This window comes from Pagrus major, chromosome 21 (genome assembly GCF_040436345.1).
Source record: "Pagrus major chromosome 21, Pma_NU_1.0".
Classification (NCBI taxonomy): Eukaryota; Metazoa; Chordata; class Actinopteri; order Spariformes; family Sparidae; genus Pagrus; species Pagrus major.
Window position 1 is genome coordinate 20,111,552 of NC_133235.1, and position 21,244 is coordinate 20,132,795.

At 40.1% G+C, this 21,244-nt stretch overlaps 4 protein-coding genes across 4 annotated transcripts; 3 read left to right on the forward strand and 1 right to left on the reverse strand.

Annotated features, from left to right (window-relative positions):
* The first annotated feature begins 1,863 nt into the window (after positions 1-1,863).
* gjc2 (gap junction protein gamma 2) lies at positions 1,864-4,263 on the forward strand. Its single transcript, XM_073491253.1, has one exon. It carries the CDS (start codon positions 1,953-1,955, stop codon positions 3,207-3,209), a length of 1,257 nt encoding a protein of 418 aa, XP_073347354.1. The 5' UTR covers positions 1,864-1,952; the 3' UTR covers positions 3,210-4,263.
* Positions 4,264-7,159: 2,896 nt separating this feature from the next.
* On the forward strand, positions 7,160-10,129 carry iba57 (iron-sulfur cluster assembly factor IBA57). The gene is made up of 3 exons (XM_073490681.1): positions 7,160-7,654; positions 9,107-9,456; positions 9,566-10,129. The coding sequence occupies exons 1-3, from the start codon at positions 7,302-7,304 to the stop codon at positions 9,955-9,957; spliced, it is 1,095 nt and encodes a 364-aa protein (XP_073346782.1). The 5' UTR covers positions 7,160-7,301; the 3' UTR covers positions 9,958-10,129.
* A 147-nt stretch (positions 10,130-10,276) lies between these two features.
* jmjd4 (jumonji domain containing 4) lies at positions 10,277-13,383 on the reverse strand. Its single transcript, XM_073490682.1, has 6 exons — positions 12,679-13,383; positions 11,817-11,982; positions 11,593-11,718; positions 11,191-11,458; positions 10,939-11,085; positions 10,277-10,831 (listed from the first exon to the last, which is right to left on the reverse strand). The coding sequence occupies exons 1-6, from the start codon at positions 12,929-12,931 to the stop codon at positions 10,496-10,498; spliced, it is 1,296 nt and encodes a 431-aa protein (XP_073346783.1). The 5' UTR covers positions 12,932-13,383; the 3' UTR covers positions 10,277-10,495.
* Positions 13,384-13,401: 18 nt separating this feature from the next.
* On the forward strand, positions 13,402-20,532 carry snap47 (synaptosome associated protein 47). The gene is made up of 5 exons (XM_073490683.1): positions 13,402-13,650; positions 13,777-14,298; positions 14,425-14,933; positions 15,239-15,363; positions 18,052-20,532. Exons 2-5 carry the CDS (start codon positions 13,802-13,804, stop codon positions 18,196-18,198), a joined length of 1,278 nt encoding a protein of 425 aa, XP_073346784.1. The 5' UTR covers positions 13,402-13,650; positions 13,777-13,801; the 3' UTR covers positions 18,199-20,532.
* The last annotated feature ends 712 nt before the right edge of the window (positions 20,533-21,244 follow it).

The following is a 21,244-nucleotide window of genomic DNA, read 5'->3' on the forward strand; positions in this document are numbered from 1 at the left end:
AGCACTGAAAAATGAAAGCCAGAAAAGGCAGCAAATCCTTCACATAAGAGGCTGTAAAACACATCATCAGCAGGCGGATATCACACGTATAATAGTACAATATAAGGCGACATGAAATGTAAAAAAAAAAATAATATCATGATTATTTTAACGGATATTACGGTTGCTATATGATTCATGATTTTTGGGAATGATTTTTTTGAATCACAATTTTTATTTCACTGAAATAAACTATTGAAATCATGATAACGTGGCATGTAAGAAACATATTTTCTTATATCTGGAGAAAAAGATTTGTAGGCCAGGGCATCTCTGCAGCACTACAGTACTTTATTATGATGCTGTTTTGTCTCACATTTTACCTTGATTAAAACACCACTGCTTCTGCGAGTTGGATATTGGTCTTGACCATATTGCAATTCTGATCATCTTTCGATGTATAGTACAATTAAAGGTTATGTAATGTTGCTATGATACACAACATATTCATTCAAACTTTGTTGTAAATCCTCGGTGTAGTGGCCCTCCTGTCATGTCATCCTGGGGCAGACATGAGCATCCCCACCATAGGTGCCATCTGTCTCCATGTGGCTGTACCCCTCCCCAGCGTCAGCAGTGCTGGATCTGGAGGGGAGGCCTCGTGGCAGAGCAACAAGCCTCTCCTGTTCACTCAGATGGCAGGGGAGATGACACATCCCACGCCAGGGAACACAGTGCCGCAGTCATGAGATCAACGTGAACTCGGCAGCTCAGGCCCATGAATGGAGGGACAGAAGCGTTACACTGTCTCCTCACTGCAGCTTCATTCACCTCACAGAGTCAGCAGTGACTCTGACTGTGAGGAGAGGATGACACTGTGAGGTTTCATGTCATCTGTTTTGCTGGGTTTGTGTGTGTGTCCCTTGGCACGAAGAAAAGCCGAGTACAGTATGTTTGTGAAGTGGCACTCTGAGTGGAGCACAGTCTTGAAGCAGAATAGGCTTTTCATAGTCAGAGCACTGTCGGTTTCATTTTGTGTTTTCAGTCTGTCACCCTCTTGTCAAGTCCTTGGATCAAAGCTTTAATCAAAGTGATTGTTGTTGCTGGTGGAACTGCACGTGGCTGAGGGAGTGTTTAATTCTCTTTTTTGTTTACAATCTTTGCTTTTTTGCCATTCCAACCCCTTTGCAAAGTATTTCAATCTGTTAGACTGTAATATTAGACATGTGTGTGGCTGTGTGTTTAGATAGGGTGGCTGAATGACATCACCCTGCTTACTGACATGAATCAACACGAGCCATTGTCTTGTGTTTGGCTGTGCAATTGATTGAAAGTGCTACAGTTCAAACGACTACAGTTGAGCTGAGAGACATTTGCGAAGTAAGATTTGATGCTAATTTAAACTGAGACAGCTGCAAACAAAAAAAAACTGCGTCCTCACAAGGTTAGTCAAAGATCCAAGCTGGATTAGAGCTAAAATTGTTCATAGATTGATCAATTAGTTGATCGGCAACTATTATGATAATCCTTGGATCATTTAAGTCAAAAATGGCAAAAACGATCTAGTTCCATGTTCTTAATGTGATTATTTGCTGGTTTTACTACATTATTTGCTCTACTACAGTAAATTAAATATCTTTTGTTTTTGCGGGAGTGGTGGTCAAGTAAAATAACATATTTAAAGATGCCACTTTGGGCTCTTGAACATTTACAGACGATAGTTGACAGATTAAATGAAAATAATTAGTTGCAGGCTTCGTCTGGATTTGGTTAAACAACTTCAAAAAAACAGCACAGGCGTTTGATCTAAGAACGTACCATTACAACATAGTACTACAAAGAAATATTCATTGGGATTCACAAAAACATTTGGTTCATCTGTGACTCATAGATTTTAATTGGTCCCTACTTGATCTTAATCAATTCTTTATTCTCTCTTCACAGATTCTAGTTGAAAAGCTTGCTAGAGCAACATGAGCTGGAGCTTTCTCACTCGTCTCCTGGAAGAGATCCACCACCACTCCACCTTCGTGGGGAAAGTGTGGCTCACTGTGCTCATCATCTTCCGCATTGTGCTCACAGCGGTTGGAGGCGAGTCCATCTACTCAGACGAGCAGACCAAGTTCACCTGCAACACCAAGCAGCCGGGTTGTGACAACGTATGCTACGATGACTTTGCCCCTCTCTCGCATGTCCGCTTCTGGGTCTTCCAGATCATCATGATCTCCACTCCGTCCATCATGTACATGGGTTACGCCATCCACAAGATAGCCCGAACTTCAGATGAGGAGCGCAGGAAGAACCACAGGATCCGGAGAAAGCCTCCTCCTCACTCCAGATGGAGAGAGAGCCATCATTTGGAGGACGTCTTAGAGGAGGATGAAGACGACGATGCTGAGCCAATGATCTATGAGGATACGCTGGAGGTGCAAGAGGCCAAACCTGAACCGGTGAGCAGCACTAACAAAGACCCACCAAAACACGACGGCCGCAGAAGAATAATGCAAGAAGGCCTGATGAGAATCTATGTTCTTCAGCTTATGTCTCGAGCTATTTTTGAGATCGCTTTCCTTGCAGGACAGTACCTCCTCTATGGTTTTCGAGTTAGTCCTTTGTATGTATGCAACAGGGTCCCCTGTCCACACAGAGTGGACTGTTTCATCTCCAGGCCCACAGAGAAAACAATCTTCCTCCTCATCATGTATGTGGTAAGCTGTCTTTGTCTCGTGCTAAACGTGTGTGAGATGCTTCACTTAGGAATTGGCACTTTTCGGGACACCCTTCGCATGAAGAGGAACCGGGGCCGACGGACATCCTATGGCTACCCGTTTTCACGCAACATCCCAGCCTCCCCTCCAGGATACAACCTTGTGATGAAGACAGAAAAACCTGGCAGGATCCCCAACAGCCTCATCACCCATGAGCAGAACGTAGCCAACGTGGCCCAGGAGCAGCAGTGCACCAGCCCAGACGAGAACATCCCTTCTGATTTGGCAAGCCTACACCGGCACCTGCGGGTCGCCCAGGAACAGCTCGATATGGCTTTTCAAACATATCAAACCAAAAACAACCCGCAAACATCCAGAACCAGTAGTCCTGTATCTGGGGGAACCATGGCAGAGCAAAATCGAGTCAATACAGTCCAGGAGAAACAAGGAGCAAGACCGAAATCAGCCACAGAGAAGGCTGCAACCATTGTAAAAAATGGAAAGACCTCTGTCTGGATCTAGAGGTTCATCTAATTGAGTAAATTAACAGTAAAAACTTTAAGGACTCCAGGACTGCACTGCAACAGAGCTGGAGATATGTGTGCGTGTGAGACAATAACAAGAGAGAATTTCAATCACACCAGCTGAAGGAGTACAATACACAGTTTTGGGGGATAAAAGAGAAAACACACATGACGAAATGATCAAGTCCAGTATCATGAATCTTCTTTGTTACTGTAGTGTGTCATTTTGTGCTTGCCATAGCTTTTGGACATGATTAACATGCGCTCATTTAGTTAAACATCTCTAATTCCAACTAAAATGTCAAAGTATAAACAGACTGCTGCGAGCTATTTATCTGATCTACCCTTGACTGCCGCTGAACTGGATTAATTTGAAGAAACGTAACTTTGTAAGTGTGTGATTGTACCCTCAATCCAAATTTGCAGTGAATGCAGTGAAAACACTGTACAAATGCACAGTGACTCATTTCTGAAGAACGCTGATTGTCGTTGGAAAGATGCATGTTTAGTATTTGGGGAGGTATTTTTGGATGTAGTATGGATGAGTGTTGCTGGAAGCAGATTAAATGTGAAATATTTTGATAAAGATAATGAAACAGGGCTGTGTCACTGTAGGCTCCTCTGGTCAACATCTGCTCAGTGTGATGATTTTCAGTCATTGCGTGCAAAGCCTTTATCTATGCTATATTTTCCAAAGCCTTGCAGTGTCACATCTGAAGGGGAAGAGGTAAGTGAATAGAAAATCTGATTATTTTCTAAACTAAATACTGATTTTCTGCATTCTGAAGCAGATGATGCATGCTTTACAACTGGGAACATACAACATAGGCTACAGTAGAAACCCCTTCCTTAGGTATTCAATTAGCTCTACGTTTATCTTCTGTTTAGGCATGTTAGGTTTTTCTGTCATTGAAGCAGTCTGTTTCTAGATTTGGTTTCAGAGTAATATTTAATCCTGCCTTCACTGTTGTCATACTTCAAAGTGCCTCAAACTTTCAAAGACTGTTCTAGTATTTTATTCATGAAGAAATAAACTTATTTGAAACCTCTGATTTCTTGCTTTCTGACAGACATCTGCCTCCCTCCTTCATTTCACACATAGCAATAATGTATTTTGGAAACTGCAAATGAAAAAGAGAGAAGCTCGCAATAAAGTGTATAGATAAGTATGTTGCTATAGCTCCAATCAAAGCATAAACAAAAGACATTCTAACATAAACCATCAGACAAATTGTACATGACTAAATTATACAAACTGATTCAATTTTGTTTCATGGTTGGGATCAGATATGTTGAGAGTTTTGAAATGTAACGGGCAGTAAACCTCAGTTACACATATAGTAGATTGTCAATTACGGTCAACCTAAAGTAGATTTGAATAACCCCATAACCAATTTGCAAAAAAGTTATCACTAAATTATCTCTACACCCACACACTTTCACTGTTTTGTCTTAGTTATAAGCAATTTATGAATATATTGTATATCTATCTAAATTTGAAACAACTTCCAGACTCTACCCACCAATGTAAGATAGGTTTCTTTGTATAGCAAGTGACACAGAGAGAACAATACGACCTTATTGTCTGTTTACAGTAAAATGCAAGTTACATTCAAGAAGTTAACACACAAGTTAAACATACAGTTATATGACGCATATTTATAGATTTTTCAAAGCACATCAAACAGTCATGGCCATAAAACATATCACATAACATCCTCAGATCTAGATCTTATTTAGCAGCACACTTAGTTTGGATTTTGGTTTAGCAATAGGATAGATGTGTGAAAGAAATCTTCAGCCTGTTTAAATAGAAAGGCATCATGTCAAATTCCAGTGAGCTTGTTGTTTAAAAATGAAAGTACTGAAATAATTGATCTGGAGAGCTGATTCTTATCCATATTGAAGAGCTTTTTGCCAAGCATCTCTGTTTGTGGAAGAAGCCATTCAGTGCACTTTCACATCACTTTTTTTTTTTTAAACAAACCGGCTTGTATCTTTTAAATCTTTAACCTGGTAATGAGTTACACATTTAGCTCTGTAAAAGTTTTACAGTGTTTTACTGAGGAGTTAATGTTTATAGCGCCTCAGTGAGGGGTAAGTTATATGCCTGTATGCTGCTAGAATTTTGTCATAATTAACATAGAATTAAAAATGGCAGAGTATTACATTTTATAAAATTATAACATTTTATAAGAAATGCAGTTGTTATTATACTGTATTAGGTTTGTCTGTATTTTCCAGGAAAGAAGAAAATGCTAATCATGTAGATGAATCCAGAAATAGAATATATCTAATATAATATATTGGAATATGCGGTTACTCAAGTTACCTCTGAGAGATAAAGCTGCTTTTCTGTTCAATATGCATACGATATACATACATGACTAATGAGCTAGCCTTTCACGTACAGTAACTGCAGTTGGTAATATGGCCAGATTTACTGTGATTTTCATCTTTTTTAGTACCGAATTGGTGGCCATGTTGATGTTGGTGACGTGTGTTGCGGGAGACGATGTAGTTCACTGAGCGGTTTAACACAAAACTAGATGGTTTTCACTGTATTTATGAAAAACAGTGACTTAAACAGCGAAATATCTTTTAAATTGACAAACATTATAATGGTGATTCATGATACAATTCAAATGGGATCAAAAAATGATTTGTCTTTCTCCATCCACCACTGTAAACTCCGGCACTCTGTAGTATAAATAATACAATAAAAGAAAATTAATAAGAAGATGAAATGTGCCAGGGTTCAATGTGAATAGATAAAATAAACTTAGGTAAAAACATTCAAATTGGAGCAAATTCTCACAGTCTTAACAGCTTCTTTGTTCTTGCTGAGGTTACTGTCTTAATAGGAAGCTCCATTTCATTTCATTTGTAACCCTGGAAGTGAGGGTTTACCTTTGCAAATTTACACTTAATGTAGAACTTTGCAACAAATATAACAGGATTGATAGAAAAAACTGATACTGATATATTGCCTAAATGAGCTTACAAAACCAAAACACATTTTCCAGTATAAACTCAAAGTTACCTATATTATCCAAAATAAATCTACAAAAATCTCACCAGCAACAGTGTGGTAGATTTATTTATTTATACCAACTATCAAACACACATACCCAACATTAAAAAAAAAACAGACAACAACCACAGAAAGCCAGACCAGACGGAGACATATACACTAAAGTTTCTGCCTAAACAAAACATATGACAAAGAATGTCCCACCCAGATATCACATAGCAAGGACTTCCACTAAGATCCAGGAGAATTAAAATGTCTAATAATTGGGCCTCGGATACTTTCACATTTTTCACAAAACCCATGTGTGTTGCTACGCAGCCTTTCAAGATGTGTCCCTGAGACAAGTTCCCCCATCCATTTAGAAAAACGAGGAGCACTGGTGGCCGTCCATTCCTTCTGTCATTCTCTTTGCCACTTACATACCAAACATAAGAGTCTGCTGGCATGTGGCAGTGAAAGAGAGGCTTTGGAACAACCAAACAAGGCAATAAAAGCATCGGGTTCAATATTTAGATAATACATTTTGCAATAAAAGATGCCTGGTATGGCCTGGAGTACCTTTTGCTATATTGCATCTGTCACAAGTATCAGAACCATTAGGATACTTTTTTTTTGTAAATGTCGCAAATAAACATAGTGGCTGCTTGATGACTTGAATTATGTTAGGTTGGTGATAACTTAACAATGTTGAGTAGTAGTAGTAATAGTAATAGTGTAATAGTAATAGTAGTAGTAATGGCAGAGACCGCAGGCTCGGGCAGCCATAAGACCATAAGAGTTTATTCTCAACATTTTGACTTTTTTCAAATGATATATTTGATATATTTACCGTCATATTTGAAAACAATAAAACAATTTTTGAGTGTAGTAGGTTCATGCGTCACACTCACACACGTGCTCCAATATTATCGAGCAGTGCATTGTGGGATTTCAAAATGGAGTCCTTGCAGCGGCTGTCAAGAGCGATGTCCTGTGTTATGTAGCCGACCGCTGCCGTCAGCAGGCGGAATAGCCACTTGTCTTCACCCGTAACACACTCCTGTGACATTACACAAAATGGGGGTTTGGTGTTTCGCCAGAGGTGCGCTCACGTCCGCCGGTTGTCTCGGAAAATACACCGGTCGGTATTTGTGCGTCACGTTCCTCTCCGGGGGTTCAGCTCCAGCCGGGAACCGTGTCAGGAGGTACAGCCAGGAGCCGGGTAGCGGTAGAGATGTCTCGGGACAGTTTGTGTGCTACCACCTGCCTCACAGGACCTTAGTGAAGATCCAGGGAGCAGACACTAGCCCGTTTCTTCAGGGGATCATAACCAATGACATGGGGCTGCTGGAGGAGCCGGGACAAACAGCCATGTACTCACACATGCTAAATGTACAAGGAAGGACACTGTATGACATCATGTTGTACAGGTACAGTAATACTTCACTATACCGTTTAAACCCATGTTCATGTTCGTTAGTTAACACCAGGGTGAGGCTGCTTATCTTGTTATGCAGATGCTGGCACAGACTGTACACAAACACACCCCTAGGTTTAAGATGTCTTGTTCAGTTCACTTAAAAAATGAAGCCAACTTAAAGGACACTCCAACTTTTAGGTCAGTGAAATGAAAAATACCTGTTTTACATTAGATGCAGATATTTTATTAACTTTTGTAGTAAAATAAGGATGTCTAGCTGTGTCTCAATCTTCTGGAGAAGTGTGTCCTCAGTTGTGACCCCATGTTGCAAAACTACATCAACAATCATCAGTAATGCTATATAACAGATTAAAGGTGCACTATGTAGTTTTGGAGAAGAAATGCCAACTACAATTATATATTGCACCTTTAAACCTTACTATGGCTTACAGCTACACATCCCCAAACTGATCCTTTAAACTGTTACCCTTCCTGTGTTAAGTCTCAGCCTGACATACTTTTCTACAGGAGATAGCATTCACCAAAAAAAGGGAAGTGAGATGCTTTCAAAATGCTATTACACCAACATTTTAAAACAGTTTTTTTGCATTGTCAGACAAACAGTACGTACAGACTCCATGACAGACTCCATGTTCACTTTCAACTAAGCCAACTTAAAGGACAATCCACCTGAAATTAAAACATATTAAAAAGGAAGTGAGATGGTGTCAAAAAGCTATTGTATTAAGGCTTGAAAGCAGTATTTTTCATTGCTAAAATAGCTATTTGTGATTAAAGGTACCTAGCTTATATAGATGGTGTGTTTTCCTATGTGCAGGAAACTTGAGCAAAGTCAGATGACAAGTAATTACATTGACAGGAGCAACAATCTTATGTAGAGCAGGAAAAATTGTAGCCCAGTTGGACCCAAAAATATGCTAGATGAACTTTTGAAGGACACATGTACAAATTCAATTCAGTTTCCGCAGATACTAGTTTATTGTAGCTTGTCAGCTTATTTGTTTTCTGAACTTGATTATTATATACTATTATTAACTATATTAATTTTTATATTAATATGTTTTTCCTTGTATGTTGATCTGTTGCCTCTGACATATATAGTTATCTTCCTTGTGAGTTGTAGAGTTGTGTTTATGGATTGGGTAAACTGCAAATGATTTGCCTTTTTGGGGTCAATAAAATTTGAATCTAAAAAGGCACTAGTATGTTTAGTGTGAACCTGTCAGTATACCTTTTTGTCAGTACACAGATCTTTTGATGAAAATCAAAGGTTCATCTGGAAAATAAACAAAACCATTAACTGAGGTAGACCAGGCAGATTGAGAAAGAATTGCTCAACATGAAAGTATGTTTGTATGCTTGTGGAGGTAATTGATTTAATAGATTTTATGATGATTTTCTTTTTTTAATAACTCACTAAACCTGCTGTATTTCCTTTCAGTCTGAAAGAAGCTAATGCAGGACCTGGTGTTTTCCTGGAGTGTGACCACACAATTAAAGACTCAATCTTGAGACATTTGAAGGTGTACAAGATCCGCAGAAAGGTCAACGTAAGCCCCTGTCCAGAGCTTTCTGTCTGGGCGGTGCTTCCCAAGCAGAAGAATGAAGGTCAAGAGGCCAGTAAACCGGAGCTCTTGTCTCCAGACAAAGCTCTGGTATGGGAGACTGATCCTCGAACTCAGGAAATGGGCTGCAGATTGGTGTTGGACAGTCAAGTAGATCCCTTGGATATCATTGCATCATGTCAGAAAGGTGACACAGAGGAGTATCATCGACATCGATATGCAATAGGTAAGACAACATGCAGAACACACACAGTTTGTATCGAAAGGCAAAAGGAGACGAAAAAAAAGGATTTGTATGCACAGTTTTGTTTATCTCCTCTGCTGTCACTGTCTAGGACTTCCTGAGGGAGTGAAGGACCTTCCCCCTGGAGTGGCGCTACCACTTGAGTCAAATCTCGTCTACATGCAGGGCATCAGCTTCAGCAAGGGCTGTTACATTGGCCAGGAGCTCACAGCCAGGACTCATCACACTGGGGTGGTTCGAAAACGCCTGATGCCAGTACACTTGTCAGCTCCAGTCCAAGACCTCGAGGAGGGAGCTGCGCTGCAGACACAGTCGGGCAAGCCAGCTGGGAAGCACCGAGCGGGAGTCGGAGAGCTGGGTCTGAGCCTAATCCGCATGGCTCATGCCAAAGAGGTATTGACCCTCAAATCTTCTGACGACGCCACAGTGACACTTGAGGCCTCTGTGCCAGACTGGTGGCCTGAAGACACCAAAATCAACTGAAGAGGATGTTTCACAGCTCCCTCAAATGTCACATGCATCACATCTGACTTCTCATTGACAGAACCCTCAAGTACAGTATGCTTACATTGTCATTGCTTAGCAGCTGTGTGGCACTAATGCATATTTGTGAGTATTTGTTTTGTTTGCAATAAAAAACCTACTTTTAGAGTGATTTTTCCTGAAATTGTAAAGCATTATTTACCACAGAATTATGCTATTTAACAAATCTATTGCAGCACTAGACAACAGGATAAACCAACTGTGAATGGTATTGGTGCTTGTTGAATAAATATGCACAACAGGGACACAAAAACTCAAATCAGCTTGTGTATTTTTTTCTTTATTTATCCATTTTATCTTTCAGTGCAAAAAACAAATTCCAAACATTCACAAGCAACATTTGAGACTGCAGTTCATCTCAAAACAAAAGGCATACAACACCTTTATCATCATCTTTTTTTGCACCTTACAAATTGGCACTTTGCATTCAAGCTATCTCCAGGTGATTATTACATTGGGACACCACTGACTGAACAACTTACTCCTGATAAAGGAGATGCTGCCCCCTTGTGGATTGTATGGTGTCCCGAATTTGCTGTAACATGGTTTCTGGCTGCAGAGTCAAAGCTGAATGATCGAGCCGCTTAAAGTCTTCGTTGCAGAGAAGGCATTCAATTATGTGGGCCACTCTTTGTAGGTCAAAGGCAGCGTGGTAAGGTCCGAGTGTGGTGAGGGTTTCTGAGAGATGTCGTGGGTAATCGGAGGAATCCCCAGAGGAACACGCATTCAGGAAAGTCATGCGGTTTCCAGCAATGATCTTCAGGAAAGAGGCAAATTCTCCATAGTTGATGCCAGAGCAGGCCTTCATGATGACCTGAAAAGTAAGAAACAGCTATGACTTTACATGTGATGTTACAAACATTCACAAAGCGTCATGTTTCTTTAAAACATGCAGGCTGAACAGTCTTATCACTGAAGTACCTGGCAGTGCTGATGCCACGAGTCCATTGTGTTTCTCCACTCATTTATCTCTTTTTGAACAGATGATAGCTCATTCTGAAGGAACTGCCACATGATGTCTATGTTGCAGCCATTCAACCAGTTATGATTAATAGAGATGGTGTCCTCCTGTAAGACAGTAAGGAGAGAGGATTCCTATGTTATAATAAGATTAAAGATTAGAATGTATAAAATAAGTCATTTGGATTTTTCTCTAGCCTTTACAGCTCTTACCAGATTGTAAACTTGATGGTGCCAGCCACTGGGCACGAAAATTATTTCACCTGCCTCTTGAATAATTTCAAGAGGCTGACAAGCTTCTTCGGAGTGTGGGAAAAGGCCTCTGTCTCGAAGTTCAGATGACGTTACATCGTAAGGGAGGTTGCCGTGAGTGTCGCGTAAAAACTCCTCCTGACCTGGAGGGTACAGAAGCCATTTCTTTCTGCCACAAATGTTTGCAGACCAGCTGTAGGAGCGGAACACGTCAGCGTGGAACGGGGTCCTGGTGATGACAAAGTACATCATAATGTATGAAAAATCAAAAACAAAATATTAATAAAAAATATCAACATGACTTTTAATGAAAAACCGAGTTATAATCTGGGTTCTGCAAACATTATATTGAATTTTTCACACCATGAGCCTTTGGGTCCCATGTAGACAAACCGGTAGTCATCCACTTCAAGCGTATCCCAGTATTCATTAAGCCAGTCAGAAGAAAAGAAGACTGGTGTGGTGTAAACGTTGTGTTCTGGAAAGTCCCTGTTGAATAATAATATAAAAATCATCATGGGTGGTTATGTATTTAGCATGCTGTGCTGTATGAAATAAAGTACTGTTTAATCAGGATTAACTTATACCTTGACATGTGCCAGTCTTTAAGATAGAGACATCCTTTAGGGGATGAGTGGCCATTCTGGATATATTCCTTCCAGTAGTGTATAAATTCTTTGAAAGGCATAACTTGTTTAGGGTTCGCATTGTATTCCTTTGCATTGCAGTTTGCAACAGGAACAGGAGTCTCATCTGTAATGAAAAGGAAATAAATTACAGAACATGACAGCAGTCATTGCAGCAGTTGCACAACGATATATAGTAGTTGGTTAAAGGATAAGTACACCCAAAATAAAATATCAGCCATTATTTACTCACCCTTATGCCAATGGAAACTACAGGGAAGTTTTGTAGTCCACAACACATTTCTGGAGCTTTACAGTAAAACAGGGTTCCAACACAACTAAAGTAGAAGGGGACTTGTTTTAAAACTTAACAAAACAACTGAAGAAAACCATAAAATTGCTTCATACAGCTTGTCTGCAGTAATCCAAGTCTCTGGAAGCCCCAAGATCCCAAGTTGATTTAAAAAAACATTCATTACACCCTCACAGCAGCTACAGTCAAGATTTCGGCTAATAAATGTGTGTAAAAAACACATTTTCAAATCAATTTGGGACCCAGAGACTTGAATTACATCAGATGAGCTGTATAGGTTTTGTTTTGTTTTTTTTAAGTTGTTTTCATTTTAGAAATCTCAGAGAATTTCAGAGACGTTTCAGAGAATGTGGTAATGGCTGTTTTGCTGTGAAGCTCAAGAAGTCTTTTGTGGATGATGAAACTTCACTCAATGTCCCATGTGCATCGGGGTGTGAGTAGATAATGACTCAATTTTCATTTTTGGGTGAACTCATCCTTCAACGCATTAGACATAAAAATATTCTTTACCAAACTCTTGCAGCAGCTTCTGGAAATTAGGCTTCCCCTCCTCAGACACCCACTGTTTCCTACACTTCCAGTCCTCTGTAAACCTTCTTGAAAACATACATGGGTGATTGGGAAGCAGGTATTTCTTGAAAAACTTAGAATAGCTCAGCTCCTTGTCGATGTAATCCACAAAATGTGAAGACCAGAACTGTTCATACGACTGTCTGGGTATTTTGACCAGGCTGCAGCAGTTACGGTACGCCTCCCTGTCCATGATGGTAAACAAGACCTAGGCTAGCTTAGCTTAGCTAGCTGTCACCGCTTGGTCAGCAAGAAACGGTGAGGAGAAGCTAGCGAGTCGACTGGTTTGACATTACATAGCGCACATATTTTCAGTTTTGCTGGCCAGCTTTGTCTACACTAGGCTAGAAAACCATAATCATGCTAAAACGTATTTTTTTTCTTCTATTTTGACAACGCGTCGCTGCATCCCGAAGATTGCAGGTTATGACTCCTGAACGACGCACATAAAATACCGCCGCTGTTTAACTGATTATTATCACTACTGCCTATATCAACGTTTCAATATATTCAATGCTAATCCTGCCGCTATGATAGCTAATTCCGAAACCGCTGTCCGAGCTAACAATTATTATTTTTTGGAAAACCTTGTCGTGATAGCCTTTTCTGACAGCAAAGTTTTCACGTCGGACAGTAAATACAGCCGGGCTTGTGCGTGACGTCACTTCCGTAATAAACAGCACCGATACTGAGAACAGTATGAGGTAACGTAATGCTCAACCCGGCAAGAAAATGTCGTTTAATGTGCTGTGGGACGAATATAACTTCACAACAAGGCAGTGACACGTGTTAAGAGGGTTTATAACGTTATAATGACGCACTCGTAATGCAGTCAGTTGGATAGAAAGCTGCCAGTGAACGCCTCATCTGAGCTCATCTGCTGCCTGGATCTGTTATTACAGTCTGAAGAAAGTATGTTCGCCACCAGGACAAGGAGATTATGCAGTATAATGTATTTAAGATGTAATTGTAGAATAAAGCAGCAACAGTGTGTATGTATGGAACATCTGTAATATTGAAGCTTATTTGTCCTTCCAGGTCAATCAGTTAATCTCCTTTCAAAATGAGCCGGGACGTCCCCATCCACAGCTGGCCCGGCTCCTATTACATTAACAGTGAGAAGAAGTGGGAAAATGGCACCCTGTCCCTCACCAGGACTACGGTGCGCTTCGTCTCTAACCAGAGCAAGGAGAGCCTCGCCAGCTTCCGCCTGTCCAGGATCATGGAGATCAAGATGGAGTCGTCCAGCTTCATCTTCAGCACTCTTACTGTGCTTGAAGAGGGCAATGTGAAGCACTGGTTTGGCTCCCTTAAGCCCAACAGGGTGGTGGTTTATAATGTGTTGGAGCATTTCTGGAGAGAACGCCTTCTGTCCCCCAGCTCAGAGGTCCGGGGGGCAGAATGTCAACCCTCTAAAGGCAGGGAGCTGATCAACCTTGTGGCAGGGGCCCAGAGAAGACTGGAGGACACAGGCAGAGTCATCAGCCACCAAGGAGAGCAATTTGATGATATGATGCAGGGACTGGAGAAGATTGACTCTGATCTGGGCGTGGCTGATAAGTAATTATCTGAAATATTTACTGACTTGCTATGATATTGACTGCTCTAACTAAACAAGCATGATGTATTAGTTAAACAAGTCACACACTCTCATGACTTCTTCCTTCCTCTTTGTCTCCATTGCAGACTTTTGTCAGAGCTGGAGTCTCCCTCCTGGTGGCCTTTTGGTAAACTCCCCTGGAAGGCTCAGCAGGAGGCCAAAGCTGAGGACGCCGCAAGGGCTGCAGTTGCAGCCGCTGCTGCGGCTAGCAAAGGATCCAGTAGAAGTAGGGTGATCGCAAGCATCCCAGCTGTAGTGACCAAAGGTGGGGACTCAGACTTAAAACCCGGATGCTTGTTGGTGCTGGTGTCGTCGCTGGAGGTGCGAGACACAAACTGCCAACTCCTTCACCGCTTCGAAAGGAATGAAATCGACGAAATCAGAGTGCACAGTCCTTATGAGATCACTGTTAGACAACGGTTTATTGGGAAGCCAGATATATGCTACAGGTTCCTGTCTGCCAAGATGCCAGAGGCTATGTCAGTGTTAGAGATGCAGTACAAGAAAAAGGTGGAGTTCACTAGTGAATACACCGCTTTCAGGGCAACTCCAGTTTCATCTCCATGTGACACAGAAGGGCGAAGCTGGAATGAAGGTAAGGAACAGATCATATCAATAAAGTATTCCTTATTACAGTTTCCATGTCTTGTATAAAATTGACCACTAAGTGGCAGTAAAGCTCTATGTTTCCACCTCAGTATAATTATAGGTGTAGCCACATGTCAAAACATTTCATCCACATGACTTCTGTACAGTTATTGGTGTCTCTCCTTGACAGAAATGTGTTTTGATGAGTCACTTCATCCTGATTGCCTCAGTCGCTTTGAGTTTACTGTCTGGTTTCCTCGTAAACAACATATGCACTCTGCACTTTTTCACCATCTCCACCCATGGAGTCAGGTTTGCAGCAGGGGTGCCAAGAGACAGAGCTGCCACTGGAGGTCCCAGCAGGAGATCTGTCCCAGTTGCAGGTGCAAGTCCTCCAGCCATGTGTCAGCGAGGCTGAGGCCCAGGAACTCAAACAGGTGAGAACTGTATGAATCTATGACGTCCACCAATGTGGCATTTATGATTTTCATATTTATATATGTTTATTGTAAAAAACGCTTTGGTTTTAGTAACATGTATTTTGATAGTTCCATTCCCAACCACAATTCACCATAATGATTTTAATTTTTTATCCTGTATATTTAAAATGTTATTCAGTGAGACCACAAACCAAAGTCCATCCTGGTTTTAAGAGAGGGAAAGAAACCTGTTCTGTCATTTGGTCAGACTTTACAACGTCTTTCCATTCAGAAGCTCGCAACACTGAGAAATGTTACAGACATGGTCTGTGGTGGCAAGACCTACACAGTGACGCAAATCCAAACCTATGATTCAGACAATTATTTTGTATGTGACACACTATTCCAGGTAAGATTTTTAATGTTAAATCATTTCAGGAGACTACTTGTTTTCATTTCAACATATAGATACACATCATATACAGTATTTAGACTAATGAATGGATGTAGACTTAAATTAAAGCTCTTTGATGTAGGTTCCAGACAATAACGTGAACTTCTTCAATACAGAAGGTACAAAATCATCATTGCAATCACTGATACGAAGGTGGGACATATCAGGGAGAATGCCAATTAGAACTGTAGGAGCCATGTGCTTTTGACAATGTTGTCTTTTGTTTCTATTGTAGAAACAAGAGTGTTGTTTTCTGGAAGTGTTATTTCATTTGTTTTCGGGTCTTTACACTTGACTTATACTGCATTCTTTTGGTCTTGTTGATATTGCACTACTTTAATTTGGATTTTAAATGTGTGTTTTAAGAATTGTGATGAAGTGAATGTAAATATATAATAAAATGCAAATACATTTGCAACTGCTATCTAATTGACAACTTCAAACTAATCTTTGGTGTTTCAATAGTGCCACTTTGCTTAGCTAACCATATAGCAGGCCAGCCAATTTATCTGCCGGGCTCTAAGCACTTTGTTGTTGAATGGCTCTGATTGAAAATAATTTCTGAAAGCATAATAATGAAACTAACAAATTAACTAGTTATGGCTGACAAATACTGGGCACTTCCTTATATGACCCACCTTTGTTGCAGTGTTATCCACTGTGGTTTTGTTACATAAAAGCCTACTTCATGGTACATTGTTTTGTCTACCCACTGCATAAATCATATCTTGAACGAGGCATGGGTAACACTGTATACCTAATATTTAATTATTGTGTGTAATAACAATGTGCAGTGTTTCACTGTTTTTTTTTTGTCTGTATAATCATTTTTCAAACACATTTATCATCGCAGTAACAGAATTGTGCCAGTCATACAGGTTGGCTCGTCTATTGTGTTTATAAATGGCGTATTGTCTGCAGCTGATAATGCTTCAAACTTCAAAGGCTGCCAATTTGGACTTAATGCTACACTGCTGAACACACCCTACTCCGAATGTAATTCATGTCCAGATTACAATCTACAGTGGGGCAACTTCCACAGACAGTCACTCAGTTTCATGTCCTGCCCTAAGTGCTTTAGCAAATATTCCCCTTTGTCCAAGCATTTTTATACAAGTATTATCGTCTGAGGCTGGAAATTCCTGCTTGTCAACAGTGCAAACACATAAGAACGATGAAGCATTTTTTTAGATTTCATTTACTGTTTTTCTCTGTTAACACACAGTCCTGAAATCACCCAACTCACACACAAGACACTCAGCATTTTAGCTCATGTATTTTTCCATTAGCTCTAGCCTAAATGTTTAATTTTAGGGGTTTTCTACATGACTTAAGTCTTCAAACCATCGCATAAGCAGCAGCTAAAAATATTCATTTTCTGTGTTTTTCTATGACACACCAAACTCCTGCGAATGTTAACTGCAAGGTGTGATTCAGTCATGTTCTCCTAGATGAAATTGTAAAGTCGCAGACCCGAGTGAGTGAATACAGTTGTTCCACGGTGTGTATTGACATACTATCTGTTTTTCAAACTGCTGTCTGGAACTGTTTCTGCGCTCAGCTGCAATGTCCAGTGAAAACTGACATAATGTCCGTGTGTGTGTGAGAGAGAGAGAAAGCGCACGTGTAGCATAACATAATATTAGTTTAGAAACCATGGTGGTGGGGTTTGGAGGAGTGTTTATTAGGTTTTGCTTGGCACATTGTCGTATATTTAAGTTGTTCCATCAACCATAACATACACAGTTGTTGGACTACGGAGATGTAGTCACAGTAACCCACAGAGAGCAGAAAACAGTATTGTATGATATCAGTGATCCCAGGAGATAAGCCAAGACTTCATATGCTGCATAATATGAGCTATTATCATATCTGCCACGTGAGCAGCTGTTATTGAATCACGGTTGGTGTTGAATTGTAAAGTTTGCAGATGTTGAGCAGCAGGCGATTGTCTTTTTGTCAAAGGGAGAGTAAAACTGAATTAAATGAAAATTTCACTGTCATCTACTCCTCATTCTCTGTTCTCACTAACACACTCTCTTTCTAACTCCCTGACCCCGTCTTTACACCTCTCCACATATGGCCCATATGTTCCACCCTGCAACTGCTTACAATTTTTTCTATACATTTCAGTATTTAATCTTCTTTTATTTGTGTCTTGCTCCTCAGTTGTCCGTGCGCACTGAGGACCGGTGTCTAATTACTTAAACAAACGAGTGTGTGTGTGAGTATTGGATTGTGTTCGTTTGCAGATGCTGATGCAGCTGAAGAACCTCGCCCTGGAGGCAGAGACGGAGCTGGAAAGACAGGATGAAGTTCTGGACGTCCTGACGAGCTCCACTGACCGATCCACCATGCACATAGAGAAGCACACCTGCCGCATGAAGAGACTGCTGTAGCTGTGTCCGTCCAGCAGACACGATGCTGTCAACACATCCTCCCTGAGAAATGCACTGTAAGTTTCCTTATTGTCCTCATAGGATTGGAGCAGTGTGAGAACACTGGAATAGAGTAGTAGGGGTTGCATATAGGGTTCAAGTGTCAGTGATCTCTGGGAAGTGCATTTCCACATATATTTATGAAAATCAACAACATATATAAATTTGTTCTAAACAATGGTTCTTTCCTTTAGACAGTCATTTTTCTTTATATTTTATTCTTTTATTTGAAACAATTCAGACATGTGTGACTGAGATAAACGACCCCTCTGAAGGTGAGTCCTGCAGCACAGAGCAGTTGTGGCTAGCACTGTTAGCATTACATTTGACTTTGATGGTATAAGCTGCACAGCTGACATTTTGAACGCACATTTTCTTGTATTTCATGTTCTTACTTTTTTGGAGTTGCAATGTGGAAATAATATACTTGGTTCAAATTATGTGGAAAGAAAGAAGGGAAAAATTAGCTGTTGGTATTTTATCAAAATGGGCACCTGATTGCCACAGAGGACAAAGAATTCACCCAGCTCGAGGTTCAGTGTCTGGTTGTGGTGCTCATGGCTCAGCTCAACTGACAGAAGGGAACCACACGGGTGTTCATGGTGGGAAGCCGGTGCGGGATCACATTAATGTTGCAACTGTACGGTAGCCGCATCGATTTCACAGTATACGGTATGACACAATTCTCATCATTATCAGTGACGATGACAAAGGTTTTGTTTGTTCGTTTGATTGTGTGTTTAGTTGTTTTTGTTTTTTTTATGTAAATGTGATTTGTTGTGTTTTTTTCAAATAACACTAATACAGTAGAATCCAATACCATAGATAAGTATATGTAAACAGTATGATAACTGTCAATTTTCTGTAAATTGCTGCAACCCCAGATCACGTCCTTGTCTGTGGACTTGTGACTCCCGCTGATTGGTCCTGGCAACTGACTGAGATTTGGGGGAATAGCATGAATCCTCGCTGCATGTCATGCCTGCCTCGTAAAGCGAGCAGATGAAAAAAAATAAGATGCTGACTCCTTAAGTACCGGAGGAGACACGCGTGGCAGTTTTTAAGTGCAAAATGGATACTGGAAAAGCGAAAAAGAAAATAATTATTCTATTCTCTCTGCACACACAAATTTAAAACAAACAGCATGTTGTTTCCATATGTGTTATCTGCACGACAGATGTTGTGAAATAACACAATTTGTAAGAGTGAAGGACATCACTGATATGATCCTCTACAGCCCAGTTGCCAGTATAAAATGTTGGCATTCTACATTTCTGCAAACCACAGAAACGTTAAGTTTGTACTTTTCCATACATACCATATTAACATATCTACAATTCTTTTCATGTTTTGTTCAGAATACACTCATATGAGCAGAGTTCCTTATGAGGAGGAGAGAATGGTGGTAGCGTAACTCCTGGCTGACATGGCTGCCAGGCGAAAAAACACTTCTGCCAAAGACCAGGGTTGTTGGTTTTTTTTTAGCCATGTTTGTTGCAACAAATGGCACCTAACCAGACCTTAAACACAGCATTGTCACAACATAAAATTGAAAATTGAACATAAAGAAATGTAAAGTTTCAACATATCTGTGGTTTGCAGAAAAATACATTGCCAACTTTAACTCTGGCAATTTGGGTTGTGTCAGTAAGGTCAAATGGTTTTCCAGTAAAATAATATGCAAGTAACAGGCTGACAGATAAAGTTTTCCAGTGTCATCACAGTATTGTCTGTGTTTGTGATGATGTACTGCCATTCCTCCTTTTTAAAACCATTTCTGTCCTGATGATTTCTCTCTCTGGTCCTAACTGTCACTTAAACTCTCTGGACACGGTTTCCCTGTGGCTTAATGTTGCATGTCTAAATATTACAGCTTTGTAATGCATCAAGTGAAATATCCCATATATATGTATATATATATATAGCAGAAGACTGTACATGTGTAACTAAGTTCTGATGATAGACCCTCTCTGTTTTTACATATTATATAGGTCCACACCTACTCTATATGTCTCGCTAAAGATTGGTACTATTCTACATCTGTATTATCTGTAAATGACTGAAAAATGTATTGTAATTCTGTGATTTTGTTGTGGTTTGTTATCATGGTGAATTTGCAATTCACTGAAATATCTTTACCGTGTTTCAAAAACAGGCTTCTTTTTGTTGATGGTAACAAATTTATCTTGACACTGGATATACTGTAACTAAATGATTAGCTCTATAACCCGGAAAAGTACATCTGCACATTTCTTATAGCAAACAATAAATCAATAAATGAAGCAACACACCTGACATTGTAGGTTTGGGGATGAATTTCTTTTTATTGGCTTAGAAGTCATCATTGAAAGTCCGTAATTATTTCTGATTTGCAGTCAAATGCAATAAATTCTCAAATGATCGTAAACTTGGATCAGTAGTTTGTTCAGAAAAAAACATTTTGTTCGATATTAACAAGAGTAAAAAATGATGTGTACATAAAAGGTGTCAGTCACAGTGATGATACCACAGCTGCCACAAGAGCATTTGAGTGTCTTTGAATTGTTATGGTTCACTTCCAGTTGCAGCTGTTTTTAACAAAAAAGCTCTTAGGAATGCACTGTGAACTAACTTCTCAGCACCAAACGACAGACAGACAAAGTGAGTGACCGACTGGTGAACATGGTGAACATTGGTAGCGGGTGGAAACCAAAACAGAGCTAAAAGGAGAGTGGAAATTGAGCTCCAAGTGAATCGTGGCTCAATATTAACAATGCAGAATGACAGAGTTTGTAACAATTTTTCTCCATAATACACTAATGTATTTTAAAGAGTATGCTTGTCCCCTGAACCTAACAACATCAATATGCTAGAGTCTGAGTAAAGTGTTGGCAGCATCCAGTTTCCTTATTTATGAACTAAAAGATACAACCTTTATTCTATGAGACATTGTGAAATAGGTGCTATTTTCACCCCGTTTATGTTGGTTTGGAGATAAATCCTCATCAGGCATCTATACATAATCCTC

Excerpts from the sequence above, each read along its gene's own strand:
- jmjd4 (XM_073490682.1), bottom strand. The coding sequence starts at position 12,931 with ATGGACAGGGAGGCGTACCGTAACTGCTGCAGCCTGGTCAAAATACCC. Across the intron at positions 11,719-11,816 it reads AAAGACTGGCACATGTCAAG|GGACTTTCCAGAACACAACG; the intron begins GTATAAGTTAAT and ends ATTATTCAACAG. Across the intron at positions 11,086-11,190 it reads ACCATCAAGTTTACAATCTG|GAGGACACCATCTCTATTAA; the intron begins GTAAGAGCTGTA and ends ACTGTCTTACAG.
- iba57 (XM_073490681.1), top strand. The coding sequence starts at position 7,302 with ATGGGGGTTTGGTGTTTCGCCAGAGGTGCGCTCACGTCCGCCGGTTGT. Across the intron at positions 7,655-9,106 it reads TATGACATCATGTTGTACAG|TCTGAAAGAAGCTAATGCAG; the intron begins GTACAGTAATAC and ends ATTTCCTTTCAG. Across the intron at positions 9,457-9,565 it reads TCGACATCGATATGCAATAG|GACTTCCTGAGGGAGTGAAG; the intron begins GTAAGACAACAT and ends GTCACTGTCTAG.
- snap47 (XM_073490683.1), top strand. The coding sequence starts at position 13,802 with ATGAGCCGGGACGTCCCCATCCACAGCTGGCCCGGCTCCTATTACATT. Across the intron at positions 14,299-14,424 it reads GATCTGGGCGTGGCTGATAA|ACTTTTGTCAGAGCTGGAGT; the intron begins GTAATTATCTGA and ends TCTCCATTGCAG. Across the intron at positions 15,364-18,051 it reads AGGCCCAGGAACTCAAACAG|ATGCTGATGCAGCTGAAGAA; the intron begins GTGAGAACTGTA and ends GTTCGTTTGCAG.
- gjc2 (XM_073491253.1), top strand. The coding sequence starts at position 1,953 with ATGAGCTGGAGCTTTCTCACTCGTCTCCTGGAAGAGATCCACCACCAC.